The sequence below is a fragment of the Chelonia mydas genome, chromosome 4, assembly GCF_015237465.2.
Source record: "Chelonia mydas isolate rCheMyd1 chromosome 4, rCheMyd1.pri.v2, whole genome shotgun sequence".
NCBI classification, from domain to species: domain Eukaryota; kingdom Metazoa; phylum Chordata; order Testudines; family Cheloniidae; genus Chelonia; species Chelonia mydas.
Window position 1 is genome coordinate 88,554,642 of NC_057852.1, and position 20,909 is coordinate 88,575,550.

General features: G+C 41.0%; 1 protein-coding gene across 5 annotated transcripts in view; it reads right to left on the reverse strand.

The window, feature by feature from the left end:
* The window catches only part of CRACD (capping protein inhibiting regulator of actin dynamics), a 218,668-nt gene that overhangs the window by 32,554 nt on the left and 165,205 nt on the right, over positions 1 to 20,909 (reverse strand). For 4 of the 5 annotated variants that reach the window (XM_037897713.2, XM_037897712.2, XM_037897711.1 and 1 more), the window contains 3 exons: positions 15,378 to 15,513; positions 10,093 to 10,257; positions 3,760 to 3,828 (listed from right to left, as the gene is read on the reverse strand). In XM_037897713.2, coding sequence (XP_037753641.1) covers positions 3,760 to 3,828; positions 10,093 to 10,257; positions 15,378 to 15,497 — 354 coding nt within the window. In that variant the 5' untranslated portion in view covers positions 15,498 to 15,513. The remainder of the gene's footprint in view (positions 1 to 3,759; positions 3,829 to 10,092; positions 10,258 to 15,377; positions 15,514 to 20,909) is intronic. The other variant, XM_043546183.1, reaches the window with a different exon arrangement.

The following is a 20,909-nucleotide window of genomic DNA, read 5'->3' on the forward strand; positions in this document are numbered from 1 at the left end:
TGGTTAACCTATAGGCCAGCACATCCCTCACCCCTTTTGCTTCCTGGGGCCCCCATTGGCCTGGAGCAGTGAACCACAGCCACTGGGAGCCGCGATCAGACGAACCTGCGGACAGGACAGGTAAACAAACCGGCCCGGCCTGCCAGGGGGCTTACCGTGGCGGGCCGCGGGCCAAAGGTTGCCGATCCCTGCAATATCCCATTACAACAAATGTTGGTGGAAAATAGGTCAAGTTGTTTTCAACAATGAATATTAAACAGGTTCAAGAAAACTAGACAGAGAGGTTTAATTAATCAAAAAAAAAAAAAAGATTCTGAGCTGTGTGGCTTTTTGTGAGGTTTTGCTGCACCATCCCCAGCACAGACTTCAAATCAGCGGTGGGCAAACTTTTTGGCCTGAGGGCCACATCTGGGTATGGAAATTGTATGGTGGGCCATGAATGCTCATGAAATTAACAATTCAGAGATATTCAAATAAACTTTATTTAATAAAGATACATTTTAGTGGAAATAAATATAAAACTTTAACTACTATTATAAATACACCATCATAACAACGTATTATAATAATTAAACTCAATTTACCCCCTTTCCACGCCCTCTCTCTCTAGCCTGGACTTGTTGGGCATCAGATTCCAGTCACTGGAACTCATCAAGATTCACCAGCCCCCTGCTCTCAGAAATCTCCTCCCATGTGGGTCCCAACACCCCACAACTTTGAAAACCACCACTGAGCACTCCCTGGCCAACTACTCTGTTTTCTCATCAACAATGGAAAATTAACACAACTAAAACATCAGAGTCACCTAAGCCAACAAGCAGCAGGCACGTGGGCTTGCACGTTCCAGGCTCTGATGGCACGTGAGGCATGTTTGGATTGTGCAGCTGGATAACATGTGTGCCCTTACGGCAGTCATGAACACATGGGAGCACCAGGCAGGAGCAGCGGGACAAACCCCCGACCCTGATTCCTGGCTGGAGTGGGGCAATGGAGCTCAAGGGCCAGATTAAAAGGTCTGATGGGCTGGACACAGCCTCTAGTTTGCCCACCCCTGCTTTAAATCCTCCTTGAACCTTTGCACTTATTCAGTCACCAGTTCCCCTCTGCTTCAGTGCCACCCTCCCCGGAGTCTCTAATGAGACTTGCTTGATTTAGGCAGGCTCCCCGCTCTTCCACCAAAAACCCTGCTGAGGAATCTGTGGGTGTGGAGTTGAACATTGAGTTGAACATTGTGGCAGGAGGCATACTCCTTACAGAGTCTGGCTGAACAGGGTGGGTCCCCTGGCCTGAGTCTGACAGTGGCCTTAAGGTCTTTTCCATTAGGTGCTTCCTAAGGCAAAGTTCCCGCCCTTTCCAGGTGCAACTGAGGAATGAACTACAGATAGTGCACCTTGCTACGAAGTGGGCTTCCTCGAGGCAGTACAGACAGCATTGGTACTCATTGCTGATGGAGAAGGAGCCCGGGCAGGAAGCACAGATTTTGAAGCCCCAAGTCCTGGGCATAGTCCAATACCCAAAGCAGAGTAATGGAGGGGGAAGGGGGCTCCCCAGGTCAGGGAGGCTAACATTAAAAACTATCAGATAAAACTTGAAACTGTAAAAACTTCTAAAACCAATTTACAGATATCTATATATATGTTCACAGATAAAGGAATAAAACCAAAGCTTTGGACACTGGAGCTTTGGACACTGGACCAAGACCATGCAGTGGTGAGAAGGAACTGGGGAATGGTTGGTCCACCCCAACCTTTATCTCCTCAGTCAGAGGCATGAGGTGAGACAGGACGCATGTGTAGACCATTGGACACTGCTTTCAAAACACTCCAGCTCCGGGTTCATGGAGCACATGCCTACCCACAGTGGAATACACACAGGGACCAGCACTCAAAGAAGAATTTCCAGTGTGGATACATAACTTCTTAAATATTATCGTACATAGCATTTCAGAATGATTATAATGATCACTGGGCTACTGGCTCTTGATAGAGACCTTACATACCACCCATTGGTTAATTTGATATGGACATGTCTGACCCAGGGATCCCTGTAAAATCCTATGCATTCCCTGTGCCCTCCACCAATTGGCACCAAGAGGTTCCTGGATCACACACACTGAACCAAACGAGGACAGCTGGTCAGTTTTAAGCAGTTAAAAAAAAAAGGTTTATCTTCAGATGTGTTCATTTATTAACAACTTTCAAGAAAGAACTTGGTATTTTGTTTTAAAGAAACACTCAATGACTAAGGAAATAATTTTCATTCATACTAATTGGATACCCCAACTGGGGCATAACTAACATTACAAATTTTTATAAACGCCAATGAATCAGCTCTGAAGACAGATTAGCAGCTAAAGTTTCAGCTGGGTCACATTTTTTAGTGTTGCCAGCTCTCATGATTTTATCATGATTTTCACAATATTTTGATGTTTTTCTTTACGCCCAACCTGGAGGCAAGTGCTTATGAGAGAGTCTCAGCTTTTATTTAAAACAAAATTAAGTTTCTAGATTTCATGGTTGTGGTGAAAAGCTTGAAAATATTACATGAGGGCACGCTAGAAGCTGAGAAATCAGTAGAGAAATAACAAGAACCTAACATTTATTATTTTTTTAAATCTCAGGTTTGCTAACATAGGGCGTGTTGTATTTCAGGTATTTTAGTTATGTTCAGCCTTTAGGCCTGAATCAGTTGGGTTGGACTTACTATTACTTGAGTTTCCAAAACTATATTTAATTGGTATAAGGCAACACTAAAGTATACATTCCTCAAAATAGGTGTTGAGTTCTAAGCATAAAGTGACAAGTAAAATTTCTCATTGCATGTGAAAGTCTCCTGTTGAAATCAGAGAATCAAATCAGAGCCCATGTCTTTTGGATTGCAAATATTTCGGCCCAGATACTGCAAATACTTATGCATGAGTGTAACTTCACTCATGTAGGCAGCTGCCATTAAACACAACAGGATTATTTTCATGAATAAGGTTGTACATATAACTAACTGTTTGCAGGACTGGGACTGTTTCCAGCCATACTGAAAACACGCTGCACCCTGCAAAAAGAAAAAACCTTACAATGCTTGGCTGAAGCACTTGAATCTTACTGTATCCACTGTAGGTCTCGCAACAGCAGATGCTGTTATATTGGGGAAATTACAAGTGAGTACACAAGAAAGTAACCTTTAAGAGGTGACAAAAATCAAAAGTCTCTCCATATGGTCCATTTAGCTACCACTGTTAGATTTGCAATTGGTGTGAACTCAGAAAGGGAGGGAAAGTCTTCTACAGAGGAAAAATTAGTATCTTTTTTTCAAGACAGCTCTGAAATCCACAAAGGTTAAACACAGGTTTATCAGAGAGCCAGCTGTTTAAAGATCTTGAAATATTTTGCATAGCCTTATTAAATTACATCTAGGCATAATAAAGTAGTAAAAGTACTTATGAAAATGATGGTTCTGCAATAATTTGAATGTTTGAAGAGCAGATGAGATAGAGCTATGTTCAGTTTTCTGTAGTTGTCTATTACCATAGTAACAGACTTCCCAACTTCAGTCACTACTTATTTACCAGTGTCTCCTCAAATCCAGTACCTCAGAATTGTACAGCCTCACTGCAGTTTTGGATGAATTTGGGACAATAAAACTGAATACTGCAGTAAAATAACTGGCGGTTTACTAAAAAATAAATTAAAACAAAGGAGGAAAAAGTAATTAAAATAGAAAAGAATTTGATACATATTCAATTAACTATTCATGCCTTATTACCTTCTTCTCTGCTTCATGTCCTGTCCCAGGCACGCTCGTAGGGCTTAATGAATCCGGAGTGTCACTTAACTGGAAAATAAGATTAGCACAGCTAGATATTAGAATGTAAAGGATTTAATAAATATGATTAAAAGAACTAGTGAAATCACAAAGTGAGAGTGAAAAAGCCTGTTAGGACTTTTCCTCCACCCCCACTAGCACCATAGGTCTGACGGATGCACAGTTCTGCTTCCCGGTCTAACAGAGTTTTCTCTTCTACACTTTTATAATCTTATAGCTGCCTATAAGGAAGAGTCTGTAGATATCAAACTAATGAGACCCTACAGGCTACACAGGCTAAATGATAAGAGTTCACACTTATTCTTTAGCACTAGATAATTAGGTTTAACACCAAAGCAAAATGCAACCTATCATGATTTCTAGCAGTTTTGATATATTGTCATATTTAGAATCGATGTATTAGCTTGACTGAAGCATAGACCAGAATAAAATGGAATTAAGAGTCCTATCCTCTCTTAGGCAGACCATTATCTACATAGAGGAGTGGAAATACTGCATTTCAACCCAGTGCTTCCTGTGAACTCCTTTCCTCTGGAGCCAAATGGGATCCACAGAGAGGCCCCTTTGACCTTTTAGTTCCATCCGTAAAGGTTCATTAATGCTGCAAGAGTCATGCTGTCCAGGGCCATCAGAACCCATCTTATGGGAATGGATTCTAAACCATGGAGGAGGAACTGCATTAATTCCTGAAGACTGAGGGAACTTCATTATTAACCATTTGTACTAGCATAGCACCTCGAGGCCCTAACCAAGATTGTGCTGTGTGCTGTACACACACATGCGGTAAGAGACAGTCCCTGTCCCAAAGAGTTTACCATCTAACTAGACAAGACACACAAAGGGTAACAGGAAACCGAGGCAAAATACTTTCCCCAAGGTCAGTAGCTAAGGCAGGAACAAAACCCAGGTCTGCTACGTTCTAGTCCAATGCCTTATTCACAGACAAACTTGCTTTGCTTTGGCCTGTGGATTTGGTGGGGAAAATTATTCAATGAAACTTGACCTTCATCCCCTTCCCAATCCCCATCCTTGTGCCCTCCAATTCCATGGATCTGGAGCGGTCCTCAGTTGGGCCAAGAGGGACTTGGACACCATGCCATGGAGGCAACACTCCCCTATGTTCTGCCCCCTAAAAGCAATCCCTGAGTGCAGGGTGTTCTCTGCATGGGAAAGTACTGGGGCCCTACATTTGGTATTACTGTATCATTAATGGGCATTAACTTAACAGTCTTTCTTTTTATAATTGTTCTTATGTTTATGCATTATAGAGCGCATTTAAGTGACTCGTTTTAGCTAGGAGCTTGTGAAGCTTTCTGTGATATGAATTATAGCCTATTTGCATCTTTGATATAAAATGACGGGCTTGATTTTTAATCCCACGTTTTTCAATTCTGACCTATTTTATGTACACTCTGTGATTCTCCTTTTATGACTCATTAGCAGATATTAGTAGATAGCCTCAAAATTAGCATTTCAAACACATGCCAAATCAAATTGAGAACTGAAGCCAATAATCCAATTTACCTAAATAATAATAATGAAAAACCACATGGAATATAAGAAATACAACACCAACAATACTTAGCACTTCTAATCTGTAGCTCTCCAAGTGCTGCATAAAATGCATATGCCTTCTTATTCCCTGTGTACAAATGGAAGCACAGAGAGGATACAAAGGCTTGATCTTCACTAGAAAATTAGGTAGGCATAACTACACCACTCGAGATGTGAAAAATCCAAAATATTTTTATATCACACGCTGTAAAGCTTCAGGTGAGTAAATGGGCTTCTTTAAATAGTGCAAAAAACAGATAAAAAGTTGTGAGTTCTTTGGAAATCCTTTAACAGGCAGATTTTGCTCTGTATGATTCAATAACTGTACTCAAGGTGAACAGGGAGTGCAGAATGAAAGAGAAAAGGAAAATCAGCCAATGATAAAGAATTTGGTGGAGCCTGGCCCTGGGCATGTGCACATTTGGGGGAGTGTAGTATGGCTTCTCCTCCAAATGGCTCCGCGTAGAGGCCTGGCAACACCTGAAAGCCGGTGAGAGGTGGTACCAAGCCAACTAGTGGTAGCGAATGAGTGACCACTGCAGCTCTGGCATGCTCTCCCTGAGAAGCCTTGGGAAGAATTCTGGCTGAGACAACCCAAATTCCTCCTCAGGCTGCAACATAATTCCTCCGAACCTCCCTCCAGCAAGGGCTGTGACTTAAAAACACAATCTGGCCCTCAAGCTTTATTCAAACATCCTACTGCAAGGGTAGGGATGTAGGATGGGAGGTGGATAGACAAATCTTTTTGCAGGGAACCCATGGGTCAGATAGGAAAATACTGAGAGACACACAAACCCTACCTCCTGTACAGCCCTGGAGGATACAAATACAGTGGAAACAATACATTTCTGCTGCACAGGGGAGCCGTGAATCTGAGAGATCAATTAAGGAGACTCCAGAACACACTTCAGAGTTCAGAGCTTAACTCCACAATAGTGCTGGGGGGTGAGGAGGAGGAAGGCTTTGTGGACAGATTGAGGCTCTACATCCCTCTGTGAATTAGTGGGAAGAGATTCCATGATTCTTTGAAGGGGTCAACAAACACGTGGACAAGGGGGAATCCAGTGGACATAGTGTACTCAGATTTCCAGAAAGCCTTTGACAAAGTCCCTCACCAAAGGCTCTTAAGTAAATTAAGTTGTCATGGGATAAGAGGGAAGATCCTTTCATGCATTGAGAACTGGTTAAAAGACAGGGAACAAAGGGTAGGAATAAATGGTAAATTTTCAGAATGGAGAGGGGAAACTAGTGATGTTCCCCAAGGGTCAGTCCTAGGACCAGTCCTATTCAACTTATTCAAAAATTATCCGGAGAAGGGGTAAACAGTGAGGTGGCAAAGTTTGCAGATGATACTAAACTGCTCAAGATAGTTAAGACCAAAGCAGACTGTGAAGAACTTCAAAAAGATGTCACAAAACTAAGTGATTGGGCAACAAAATGGCAAATGAAATTTAATGTGGATAAATGTAAAGTAATGCACACTGGAAAAAACAACCCCAATTATACATACAATATGATGGGGGCTAATTTAGCTACAACTAATCAGGAGAAAGATCTTGGAGTCATCGTGGATAGTTCTCTGAAGACATCCACTCAGTGTACAGCGGCAATCAAAAAAGCAAATGGGATGTTAGGGATCATTAAAAAAGGGATAGAGAATAAGATGGAGAATATCTTATTGCCCTTATATAAATCCATGGTACTCCCACATCTTGAATACTGTGTACAGATGTGGTCTCCTCATCTCAAAAAAGATATACTGGCATTAGAAAAGGTTCAGAGAAGGGCAACTAAAATGACTAGGGGTTTCGTACGGGTCCCATATGAGGAGAGATTAAAGAGGCTAGGACTTTTCATCTTGGAAAAGAGGAGACTAATGGGGGATATGATAGAGGTATATAAAATCATGAGTGGTGTGGAGAAAGTGAATAAGGAAAGGTTATTTACTTGTTCCCATAATATAAGAACTTGGGGCCACCAAGTGAAATTAATGGGCAGCAGGTTTAAAACAAATAAAAGGAAGTTCTTCTTCACACAGCGCACAGTCAACCTGTGGAACTCCTTGCCTGAGGAGGTTCTGAAGGCTAGGACTATAACAGGGTTTAAAAGAGAACTGGATAAATTCATGGAGGTTAAGTCCATTAATGGCTATTAGCCAGGATGGGTAAGGAATGGTGTCCCTAGCCTCCATTTGTCAGAGGGTGGAGATGGATGGCAGGAGAGAGATCACTGGATCATTACCTGTTAGGTTCACTCCCTCTGGGACACCTGGCATTGACCACTGTCAGTAGACAGGATACTGGGCTGGATGGACCTTTGGTCTGATCCAGTATGGCCATTCTTATGTTCCTCAACCACCCACTGCACAAAGCTCCTTTGCTAGGGCATTGTGCAAGGGATCCAAATGTCACTCGGTGTGCTCCAAGTTGATAGAGAAAGGTGCTAGCTCATCTGGAAGTGCTACTGTTTGTTGAGGATTTGTGTAGTGAAGGAGGGCTGCAGTATTTGCTATTTTCTCCATTAATAGCATGATCATTTTTTAAAGATGGATAGATACAGTACCTTCCAAATACACAGGGAGATTATGTCCCTGCTCCCAGGAGTTTAAAAAGTTTTAAATATACAGAAAAACACAACTGATAAATGCTCAGGTGGGAACAGATGCTTTCCTTCTGCCCAGAGGGTCTGTCTACACAGTAGCTGGGAGCCTGCTTCCCAGCATAGATAGCGTCTGCTTGAGCTAGTATGCTAAAAGGAGCAGCGTGGCTGGCAGCACAGGTGGTAGCTCGGGCTAGCCCAAGCTACTGCCTGTGTCCACACTGCTATTTTCAGTGTGTTAGCTCAGAAGAACTAGGCCTGGTCTACACTAGAAAATTAGGTCAGCATAGCTATGTCGCTCTAGGGTGTGAAAAATCCACACCCCCAAAGCACTGTCCTTAAGCTGACCTAAATCCCTGTGTAGACAGTGCTAGGTTGATGGAAGAATTCTGCCATGGACCTAGCTACCAGTTCTCAGGGAGGTGGACTAACCTATACAAGTGGTCTCCAACCTTTTTACGCACAAGATCACTTTTTGAATTTAAGGGCAACCCAGGATCTACCCCACCCCTTTCCCCACCCCACTCACTCCATCCCCCTCCCTCCATCGCTCTCTCTCCCCCACACTCACTCACTTTTGCTGGGCTGGGGCAGGGGGTTCGGATGTGGGAGAGGGGTGCAAGCTCTGGGAGGGCGTTCGGGTGCAGGAGGTGATATGAGGCGGGGGTTGGGTTGCAGGAGGGTTTTGGGGTGCAAGCTCTGGGAGGGGGCTTAAGGCTGGAGCAGGGGGTTGGAGTGCAGGAGGGGGTATGGGGTGCTGGCTCTGGGAGGGGGATCAGGGCTGGGGCAGTGGGTTGGGGTGGGGGAGGGGACTCAGGGCTGGGGTGTGGGAGGGAGTTTGGGGTGCTGGCTCCAGAAGGGGGCTCAGGGAGGGGATTGGGGTGTGGGCTCCTGACGGGCGGTGCTTACCTCGGGTGGCTCCTGGTTCCCTGCCTGCTCAGGCCCATGCCACTCCCAGAAGCGGCCAGCATGTCCCTGTGGCCCTGGGGGTGAGAATGTGGCTCCGCGCACTGCCCCTCCCTGCAGGCATCACCCACACAGCTCCCCGTTCCCGGCCAATGGGAGCTGATGGGGCGGTGCCTGCAGGCAGGAGCAGCACGTGCAGACACGCCCCCTCAAGGGTCGCAGGGACGTGCTGGTCACTTCCAGGAGTGGTGCAGGGGCAGGGCAGGCAGGGAGTCTGCCTTATCCCTGCTGTGCTGCTGGACTTTTAGCGGCCAGAGATTGTGATCGACTGTCAGAGGCTCCAGGATTGAACAGTCGATCATGACCTACCAGTTGGTGACCACTGGCCTATACCGATAGGAGAACCCCTCCTGTCAGGGTAGGTAGAGTCTACACTGAAGCACTACAGTGGCAAAGCTGCAATGATGCAGCTATGCCGCAGTAAGGTTTTAAATGTAGACAAGCCCCTAGTGTGCGTCAGTCTGCCTGCGCTGGGAAGCACATGCCAAGCTGCTGTGTTAACGTACCCATAGACTACTCAATATGCCCAGTATGTCAGAGGCTTGGGAGGTACAGTGGCTTGAGCATTAGACAGCCAGTTCTATTTTCAGTCTGCCACTGACTTTGGGTTTAACTGCACTTAAAATGATGCAGTAGTGCTATCATCGGAGTAGGTTATCCTTGCTCTCACTCCAATCTGTGAGGGGTGGACTTCTTAAGAGAGTTGATCACAGCACAGACATTTGTCCTGTAACTGGCCCACAGGCAAATTGGCTTTGGCGCCAATCCCTCTCACACAGGATTTCCCCTGTAGGCGGCTATGCATAACCTGTGCACAACTTCCCACTCTGGGAAATCCAGTATTCTCTCTCACCAGCCTTTTCCTGACCTTTACAGAGATGCCATGTTTGCCACCTGCTCTGTGGGATGTTAACTGTGGGCCTTTAGAATAGTTAATATCATGGCCTCCCTCCCAGGACACCAAGTACATCACCCCCAGTGCATATACTTGTCATTAATCTAGGGTGCAGAATTTGAAAAGTCCTACTAAATGTGTGTGTCCGCACATAAAAAGCCTTCTGCCCTGGCTTACTGGACATTGCGTCTATGCCCCAGTGAGTTCTATGCTTTCAATGATAGTGTGATGTAGTGAATATGTACATTTAAAATGCTTACTTTATTATCACTGTCCGAGAGCACTGTGTCCTGTTGAGTCTCAATCTCCATTGGGCTACTGAGTAATAAGTCCTCTTCTAAACTAGCATTTGCCTCCTCCATTGTCCTCTCAGAAATGGTCATTTGTGGTAGTTGTCCAAATTTAATAGTCTTGGACAACTGTTGCTGAAAAACAAGAAAAATGTATTTATGTCACAAATGAAATAAGTTGACTCTACTGCACATGCCCTCTCTCCCCATGGAATCTGTATACTCTGCAAACAATTTGAAATACGCAGACCGATTACCAGGGCTAAAAGGCAAACCAACTCCAGATTCAACAGCTATCGCAACAAGGCAGAGAAAAGGAAGCATAATTATCAGTAGGAACTATTGTCCTCAATCAAGAGTTAACAAAGACTCTTTGTTTTATTATTATTATTATTATTCGCTGTTTTATTATGACTTTCATAATATTGGTGTTTTCTGGAGTAATGTGGACACACCAAAATCAAGCTTTCATTAAAACAAAAACAAAAAGGTATATTTCTAGGCTTCATGGTTGCAGAGAAAATCTTGAATTCATGACCCACGTGCATCCTCCAAGGTCACAATCCGGAAGGCCATAAAAAGAACCCTACACTTATTATTTTTTTAAAAAAAAAAATCTCACAATTTGAGGGACCAGACATGATTTTTAAATATTTGAAGATCGGCAATACTGCATATTAAAGGAACGTGATTTTCAGAGAATGCAGAGCATCTACCCTCTGAAAATCAGGCCCCTTTAAGGTATCTCAGGTTGAGCTCCCAAAAATTCAATTACCAAAGTCATTAGTCACTTCTGCAAATCTTGACCAGATGTATTCCCACTGCAGATCCCCTTCTGCCATGCCACAAGGCTATTGGTGTACAAGAGAGCACAGAAATCCCACACTGAGGCTCTGCAGAGAGTAATGTCATAAGGAGAACTGTAACACATAGGTCAACTGAAAATGTGAGTTTTGTAGCTTTTCCATCATTCAACTTTTACTTTTCTATTTCCCTTTTTTCTTTTCATTTAATCCTGTTTCTTTTCCAGAGATGATTTAAAACCTTCTCTCTGAAAGACCTATAAATAAAGTAAGATTGAATTGCACCAAGGATAAAGTTAACAAAACAAGGAGCATTTTATGGCTGTCTAGAGACAGAGCCTCTGCCTGGTGCTTTTCGGCAGTAATGACTTTGGGCTTACACAGAGATCACAGAATAAGATCCTCCTTTAATGTACAGAAATTAATTTCTGTTATGTATGCCTAAAAGAATCAAATGTTTGAAAGAGAACATATTTTAGCATGAGATTTAGAAGAAGTAATGAATAGGAAAGAGGATGTTTTAGTATTTGATTTTCTTTCTGAATATTTACAGGAACCACACCCAGTTAAAAGAGATAAGACTGTGTGGTAATTTTCTTACTCTCTTTCAAGGACAGGAAATTCTCCAAAGAGGATCTCCCTATCACTGTGAAAATCTCCACAAGTTAATGCTCATAGCAGGGATTCAAGTGAGTAACTTCCCTTCCTGTGAATGTCAATTACAAGCACAGACATCTGCCGTGAATTTACCTCTCTGAATTTAAGAAAGACACAATGTAGATTACAGTAGCAATTATGTAAAGTAAAAACATGACTTCAGCTCTGAATCAATAGCATGGTTTAGGTGAGAACTTGGCACGGAAACACAGTTTTTAATAGGAGTGGTAAACCGCAAAGGTCAATCTCAATTCACATAACTATCCAGAAGTTTGCATTCGTGTCTAAATCTTAGTCAGATTAACTGAAGCCATTAATGTCACATAGTGCAAAACCAGTTGGTGCGGGGGAGGGAGTATAGAAAGAGAGAATTTCTCTATCACTAGGTTGATGAACTAGGATTGATGTTCCTCCACCAACTCACTCAGGTGTGAACAGGTATTGCTGCTGCCCATCTGCATCCTGATAGTGGATGATCAAACATAACTTGTGTGGTTAAATGGACTGAGTTAATGGCAGAAAGTCACACCTGCTTAGATACCCAGAAGGAAATTTGGTCCCACTGAAGTCAATAGAAAAACTCCTTTTAAGAGGAGTCAGTTGGTGCCAGTCTTTTCAGACTTTACCTTCTCTAGGTCTGCATTCTACCTTGGATTTATAACACCCGCACTGAAAGAAACAGCAATTCCACATGCAGAACAAAACAATGGCCCTGTGAGAGTATCATCCAGTAAGCTGCTGAGTGCCCTCAGCTCTCCTTGATTATAGTGGAAACTGAATCGGGACCTAGATTCAGATCTAGGTGAATCTAGGACCCATAGAACCTAAATTTTCATTTAGTAATTTCTTTCTTAAATTAAAAATGAACCCTTAATTTAGGGCCAGACTCCAATACCCTTACAACAGATAGTGGTCTTGCTCTGAGTAGCCCCACTGGAGCCAGTGGGACGACTCTCAGAGTGAGGTATTCAATGTGAGTAAGGGTATCAGAATCTGGCTCACGGTGAGAAAATGTGCCTGCTGTCTCTCTGGATCTATTGCAGGGGTTCTCAAACTGGGGGTCGGGACCCCTCGGGGGTCATGAGGTTATTACATCGAAGGGTTGCAAGGTGTCAGCCTCCACCCCAAACCCTGCTTTGCACCCAACATTTATAATAAAAAGAAAAGGAGTACTTGTGGCACCTTAGAGACTAACCAATTTATTTGAGCATAAGCTTTCGTGAGCTACAGCTCACTTCATTGGATGCTGTAGCTCACGAAAGCTTATGCTCAAATAAATTGGTTAGTCTCTAAGGTGCCACAAGTACTCCTTTTCTTTTTGCGAATACAGACTAACACGGCTGTTACTCTGAAACCCAACATTTATAATGGTGTTAAATATATAAAAAAGTGTTTTTAATTTACGAAGGGGGGGTCGCACTCAGAGGCTTACTATGTGAAAGGGGTCACCAGTACAAAAATTTGAGAACCACTGATCTATTGCTTATAAAATGTGCCTGACTATATACAAATTACAGTGCTGAGGAATAGAGGGATTGATGGGGTGCCTTTTCTACACATATTATGACATTTCACATGTACAAACTGTGCAGTGAACATTGGAGGATGCCTATGAATAGAGCTATTGTAGAGAATGGTATGTGCAATAAAAGAAAAGCTGTATTTTATTTGTTCAGATTAAAGAATTTTATTGTAATCTGGAATGTTTGAGAACTGGGCTGTAAAAAATGCCTCTCCATATGTATGAGGTTTTTTTTATTATTTTATTGAGATTCCCAGGAGGTAGAACATTTGTACTTTGTGGCACATATGCAGTTTTCAAAATTACTCCCAAGATTAAAGATTTATTCACTCAGACTTACAAAAATTAGTTTGAAGGCTGAAAGTCTACAAATGCCCACATTTCTGCATGTAGCTGGCTTCCTCAGGGCACAGAACACTCTTTTCTGTAGTTACTCTTAGCATTTTTAAATACATTTATTTTAATTGAATAAACTCTATTAATAACTTTCCACTGGCCAATTTTCTTTCAACGTTTTAATCTCCAAGAGCTGATGTGACCGCTAAATGTCAAAATCCCAAACAGCTCATTATTACTTTGTCATCTGAAAGTGAGATGCAGACAAGGAAAATATTATGTTCCCTTTACTAGTTTATGATATTTTCCTGTTGAACCAAGGGCAGAATCTGAAAGACTGCATATATAATAGTCCCCTGAGATATGTTTAGAATGATTCCAAATTTCCTGTAGCTCTATGTTTTCTGGCTACCTAATTCTAAAAGCTACCTGCCATTTGTAAGTATCCTCATGCTTTGCTTTTGAAGACTATTCTCTTCTCAATGCAACAATGTATTCTGAATTAACATTAAGAGATCCATGCCTCTCCTGGCTGGTGAAAGTCAGTGAAGAAAAACTATACTCACTATTAATGGGAATTGTTAATGCTTGCTTCTAAGAAGCACACCTACCAACTCCTTGAAACATGAAAGAACTCCAAAAGAAGCCAGGTTTCAGAGTAGCAGCCATGTTAGTCTGTATTCGCAAAAAGAAAAGGAGTACTTGTGGCACCTTAGAGACTAAGGTTAAATAAATAAACTAAATAAATTGGTTAGTCTCGAAGGTGCCACAAGTACTCCTTTTCTTTTTGCAAAAGAAGCCAGTTACTTGACCCTGAAGAACTTTCCAGCTATTATCCTGTCTGGTATCTCATTTTGGCGTCTCAAGTGGGCACAGTTTGGTTTGTGAGCAGAGTTTGGAGGAATACAATTAATTCCCCCCCCCCTCCAATTCAACCCCTGTGAGTGGGCAGTTACACAACACTGACAAGCTCTCAAAGTCCTGCCCCAACATGTCCTGTGCCCACTGTAAAAACAGATGAATTTTTGAAAGGTATCTCTTCTTCAGCTCTTCCAAAGTCCAATTAGGAATATGGAGCGAATCTTTCAAGTATATTACAGAGCACAAAATTAATTAGTGCATTAATGGGACAGGAATCACGGAAGCCAGGCATGAAAGGAGGGCTGGTAAGTAATTTCTTAACAGCAGGGTATGGTTTTATTTAAGAAGGAAGCCATTTATGTATTAATTTATTTTGAAGACTAAATGTATCTGAAATGCAGGTGGACTGGGGAAAGAGCAGTGGGAAGGTTCCTCAAGAGCCTTGTTTTGTATGCATTTAGAACTTCAAGGACAAAAATGGAAGGCAAATGAAAAGTAAGACCTTTGGGGATTGACTGTTTCTACATCATGCAAAAAGTCTAATGCATTTGAAAAACAATAGGAAAGCATACAAACAAACTGGTAATCAAGAAACCAATGGACATGAGTTAAGTGACTAAAAGGCAAGGACTAACAAAAATTAATGGGGAAATATGTGAGGGCAAAAGAGAAAAAAATATTTAAATGACAATAAAAAACACAAAGGAAATCTTTGTCTTGTATTCCATTATTCTCCTCTGTTGTTTACTTTGGCCCCGACCACGCAGGCTGGTCCAAGGGGGTCAACACATACATCCATATGAAGTCCCCTCCCCCCGTACACTTTAATGGAACACATGGGTGCAGGGCGCACATATTTACTTACAGGATTGGGGCCATACGTTGTAAAGGCAGATCCACGGCTGGTGTAAATTATCATAGCTCCACTGCAGCGATGCCAATTTACACCAGCTGAGGATCTGCCCCTAAGTTCTTCAGGGAAGTGACTGGTCTTCTTACATGCTTAGCACATGATGAAAAAAACATTTTGTTTTTAACATTTACACCTGCATAGTCACATGCTTGTTCCTTCTTACCTGAAGGGTTTTGACTTTGCCTAGGATTTTGTCCTGTGACATTGCTTGGACTGCCTGCTCACTCTCTGCTTGCCCATCAGGTATAAAAATACTGTCATGGGAAAAGGCTCGAGTGCCCATAGTATAGTTGGAGGACCTGAAATGCAATTCATATACACAGTACTTAATTTTATAAAGATACCCCAAATGATTTCTGCAGTTCATTCTTACAGTAACTCCCCTGGCCTATATCCTTGTCTCTGTTTTATTCTACCTAGAATTTATACTAGCCTCATCACTGTAGTATCTGAGTGCCCTGCAGTAGTGCATTAAGCAACATGTCTGACATCTCTCACATGTGGGTCATTCGCTCTCATCCACTGCCCAGAGGGAGAACTGTGTGCAGAGTAGAGTGGTTGTTTTGGTAGGATTTTATTTTATTTTATTTTTTAAATGCACACATTCTATTTTATATATTAAATGCTACTTAATGATATTTCTTTGGGTATTGAACATTGTCACATGAACAATTTGGTCAAGAAGAAAAGACCAAGAAATAAAACTGGGAAGTTTTTTCCTCATGTGTACACACTGACCCTGAAAGAAAGAAATTAACTTTATCAGAAGTGATTAGTAATATTTTGTAAAGCACAAGCAGTTTTAATTGAAAGGAAAAATAATTCATACTTGAAAAGAACATTCTTCCTGCCCTAGTCTGAAATGGGTTGGTCCATGAGATAGATTTTTTGCCCACAGGTATCTTTTGTTTCCGAAGAAATTGTTTCTGTTGAAATTGGAGACAGGCCTCATGCTCATAATAAAAACTCTAACCTTATGAAACTCACCTGGTTTTGTCACATGTATCAAAAAGTTTCCAGGCCTCCCAGGGAAGTGTGGGCATAGTATTAATTTATAATTTCACATATAACCACACAAGAGCTGCAGGGGTTTTGTTTGCTTGTTTTGTTTTTTGGGCAAGGGTTGGTAGGTGGGGTTAAATGCGAACCTAGGTGAACCACAGTGGTATCAATTGAGTTTTACTTTGAGTTTTTCATTGGCCTGAACCAGAAACTTGAAGCAACATTCAAGGGAAGTAAACCCACCCATAGCATAACCAAAGCCAATCTTCATGCAAAGCTGTCAATTTGTCCCCACCTCTGGCTGGATCATTCATGTGACTGAGCAATCTCACTGACCACTTGTGAAAATAAGATTTCATGGACATTGCAAACTCCAAATTCTATCTCAAGGCAGGATCCAGGAAGGGAGGAGCAAGGTGGATTGTTACACAATGAAGAGGGAGAGGTCTAGTGATTTCAACAGGGAACTAGAAATTCGGTGGTTCGTAATTCTAATCCTGGCTCTGATGAGGATTGCTTCTGTGATCTCGGGAAAATCACTTAGCCTCTATACTTCCGTTTTTTCCATCTGTAAACTTGGGATAATACAGGAATGTTGAGAAGTTAAATTAATGTTCATGAAAAACCTGGAATGTGAATATTGCTATAAGGGTACACATTAAGTTTGATGATGATGATGATGGATGTGAACTGTGATAGAGAAGATTATGCCAATTTCTTATTTCCCTCTGACTGCTCTGTGGCTGTGGTATACCAAACAGCATATTTAAAAAGTCTGGCTTCATGTACTAACTTGGCAACTAGAATTGTATACAATGAGAAAAGTTAGCCTCACATGAAGACATCACTTACTGTAACGCAGAGAGAGGACGTCAATGTATTCTACTTGCCTACTTCTAAAGAACTGCATTGCTGAAGTCAATTGTCTGAATGGCCAGAAGCCTCTTACATATGCGCACCAATGTAGGATTGCTTTGATACAAAAGATGATACAATCACTAGTTAAGTCACCAAATGCTTGTACTAGAGAGTAGCAGCTTCTATACAATTCCACGCCACTTGGATTAGTAACACATACTGGAAAACTCTCTTATGTCACTGCTAAATACCACAGAAACATGTGGATTTACACAGAGATGGTATCCAAGGGAACATCATGTTGCTAACAAGTTAATTCCATGTCTCCTCAATCCACAAGAAAGGTGATTAACAAAAAAAAAAAAGTGTCCTTATTTGCTTCTTTACAATGCATAAAGAAAACATGACTTTTTAAAGAAGTTTTTTTAATTTTAGAAATTCATACCATGACTAGCTTGGAATATTTTATGGCAAGTGGAGAACTAGTAAAATTAAGATATCACAAGAGCCAAGCGTGGAAAAATAGCCTGACTGTTTAAAACTTCAAAAAGGAATTGACATTTTGGAGAAAAGATGTTTTTGTTAAAATATCCAACCATCCTGTTCCTTCGAATTAAAGTGTAAAGGCAAAAAAATATGCATATTCTGAAAACTTCAACAAGTCTTCCACGAAAACCAGCGAAGACCAGAATTGACCGTCCTGGTGTTTCTAGAGTAAAACACAAATAAAAAACCCTTTACATTATATAATATAAAATATTAAATGAGCTGTTCCCACCAACTCCTCCACCCGCAATGCTTTGTAATGGTTTTTAAGTTTTCAAAAAAGTCATATTCAGCTGCTGAGAAAGTTTGCTGGGAATGTATTTAATGTAGCCCAATATCATTGCTTAACTCCATGGGCACAATCCTTATATTTTAAAAACTAAAAGAAAGATTTACTAATAACCAACTACCACTATTTTCTGTTCATATCAGTTGTCATATTAAAATTTCTTACAGGCAAAGTGCAAAGGGTTTTAAAAATATATATATACAGATTATTTTAAAACCCAATAAATCATTAATAAAGCTTTTTGGGGCAGTGGGGGAGCCCAACTCATTAAACTGTTTCTCCCCATGTAGACAAATCAAAACTGAAGCAACTCATATTTTTATGAAAAATTAATGTTTGAACAGCACATTGCATTTGAAATAATCAATCAAATGTAGAGCAGTTCAATATTTCATAACACTTTCACCCAGGAAACAAATACAACAGTTCATTTACGCTATGCACGTATTAGATAAAAAAATTCCATGGCCTTTACCTGTTTACCTAATAAAGGTACATGCATCTCAGTTTACAAATCTGTAGCAGAAAATCTATTACATTTAAAAACAAACAAACAACGAAATCCAACCCTTCTTTGAATGTCTGATATTGCATCAAGGAACAAGAGAGTGCTGCAGAACCACACTTCCCTAGAGAGAGCCTCAGCAAGCTAGAACCTGGTGTCTTTCTGCAGACCACCACCAAGTGGTCCATGGACCATAATTTGAGAACCTCTGCTCTAGAAAAAGTCTGGACCCAGTTGGGCCAACTTCTGAAGCCACATGATACTAAATGTTTTTTGATATGAAACCCAGAGAAATTTGACTGAATTTCTCCTATGACTAATTTGGACTTGTTTGAACTGAAAACACGAGGAGGCAATTTATGGGCTCACACAATCCATAACCGAAGAAACTGTGCACATGAAACATGACAAACAGAAACCACCATCCTTTTCACAAATCTAATGTGAAGCAGCTAAGGGTAACATGGACAGCATTGCTCAAAGCAGGGCTAATGGGCATTTTCATTTAGTATTTACTCTTGTCAATTGAGATGAGTGCTGGATTAAGGACACATCCAGACCATACACTGTGCTTTAATACGCCCCCACCCACATTTTTCTAATATCAGCATCATTCAGTGACCATTGACTTTGTTTCTCAGCCACCCACCGTATCTCCTCCATTTTCTTTTTCATCAGCATTCTCTCCCCAGAGAAAAATTTTTAGATTCCACATTTTTAATTAAACCAGGTCATGTTTATCCCCAATCCATCCCTGTTAATCTTAAGGATATTCACACAGCAAATTAAAAGATAATGGTAACATTTCAAGCACTAAAAGGGTGTTTTCAGAATCAGGATTTGTATATGTACCTTGCTTTAGCTGCGAGTCAGATAACAATTAAGCAATGTTGATCTCTCAGTTACAGCTGTGCAAAACCATCAGCCTTCCATACATTTGTACAAGTTTAATTTAGGGCTATACTTGAAGACAATGGTTTGCACTGATCTTTTTTGGGAGCCTGCAAAATCATCAATTACAGATGTGGACACATGAGAAGGGAAGAGCCCAATTTGATTCTCAGAGTCCGGATTGAATTTGAAGGGCTGATGCTTAGATTTTATTTTATTTTTTTAATTTGTAAGATGAACAAGCTCCAAATTACTGGAACACAATACAACATGGAACCCCCAAACGCCATTTCTGTAGAGCCACTTTTCATGTCTGAACTGCAGTCAAAGCATGGTTTAAATATAGTTTGTCTGGCCCCAGGATCAACCATGGTATAATCAGGTTAAAAAACTGTGTTCTGGCCTCAATTTCTACTTGGGTAGAACAACTATATACATTAGTATAACCTGGTTTTCCATAAATGAAAGTAAACTGTGTCTAAGGTTGTTTGAACTGTACAGAAAGGGCCTAGGTTTTACTCACTTTCAACTCACAGTGCTTTTCAAAGCCTTCCAACTGCATGTTCAATAGATCATATTATAAAAATTCCTCTTTCATTTCGGTTTCCTATCATGTTCTTTCTTCAGAAAGACTAGATATTTTTAAGATGTGGTATAAGAAGTATAATTGTGTTTCATTCACTACCACTACTATTCTTGTCTGTGAAGATTTGCTCAACGGTCATTGTACAAAAAACAACAACCTAAACCCTCCTCTCAACATGCCTCTATAGATTACATTTCAGAAAACCCTCCTTCCCCTCAGCTAAAAGGCATGCCAGAATGGCCTTCTATAGTGGAATCTGTGGCCTGGACAATCCTGACCACATTTAGAGGCATCAGTCTGTTCCGCAATACGGCCTCCAGAAAACTTGGGAGAGCTGTAGCAGCAATTTATTAACACTTCAGTTGGTAATACTGAGTTGATGATGACACTTCAGAGCCTATTTGTACTGAAAATAATTGACTCATGAGCTAACTCATTTGTAGAAAGCCGACTGGATTAACTGAATTATGGATGTGCTGTTGTCAAATACAAAGCACTTTTAGGGAATTCTTAAAACAAGTTCTCTACAAAGATCAGTAGTGGCATGGAATACTGTTTCATTTTTACTTCCAGTAGGTAGCTTTTCAAAGTCAAAAAGAAAAGGAGTACTTGTGGCACCTTAGAGACTAACCAATTTATTGATCAAAACAAAGTTCACTTTCACTCTCTCTCTTTTTTGGGTTTTCATTGCCACACACTCCTTGTCTCCTCAGATCTCTGAAAATACAATGCAATTATTTTCCTTTGGTGACTAAGAGGAATGTTGAGGTTTTTAATAAAACTAAAAACACATTTTTCAACTTCTATGTCTTATGGTCTTATATTTTATAATTTTCACAAGAAAGAAAAACTTGAAAGTAAAAAGAAGAGATTCTTAATGGTTGCTGAAACAGCCCACTCTCAGCTCTCAACTGTTGAGAGAGCTGGATGGAATTTAAAAACATCCAATTAGTCTAACACTTTACAAAATTATTTTTAAAAAATACATAGCGGTAACAAAGTGAAAGTTAAAATAAGG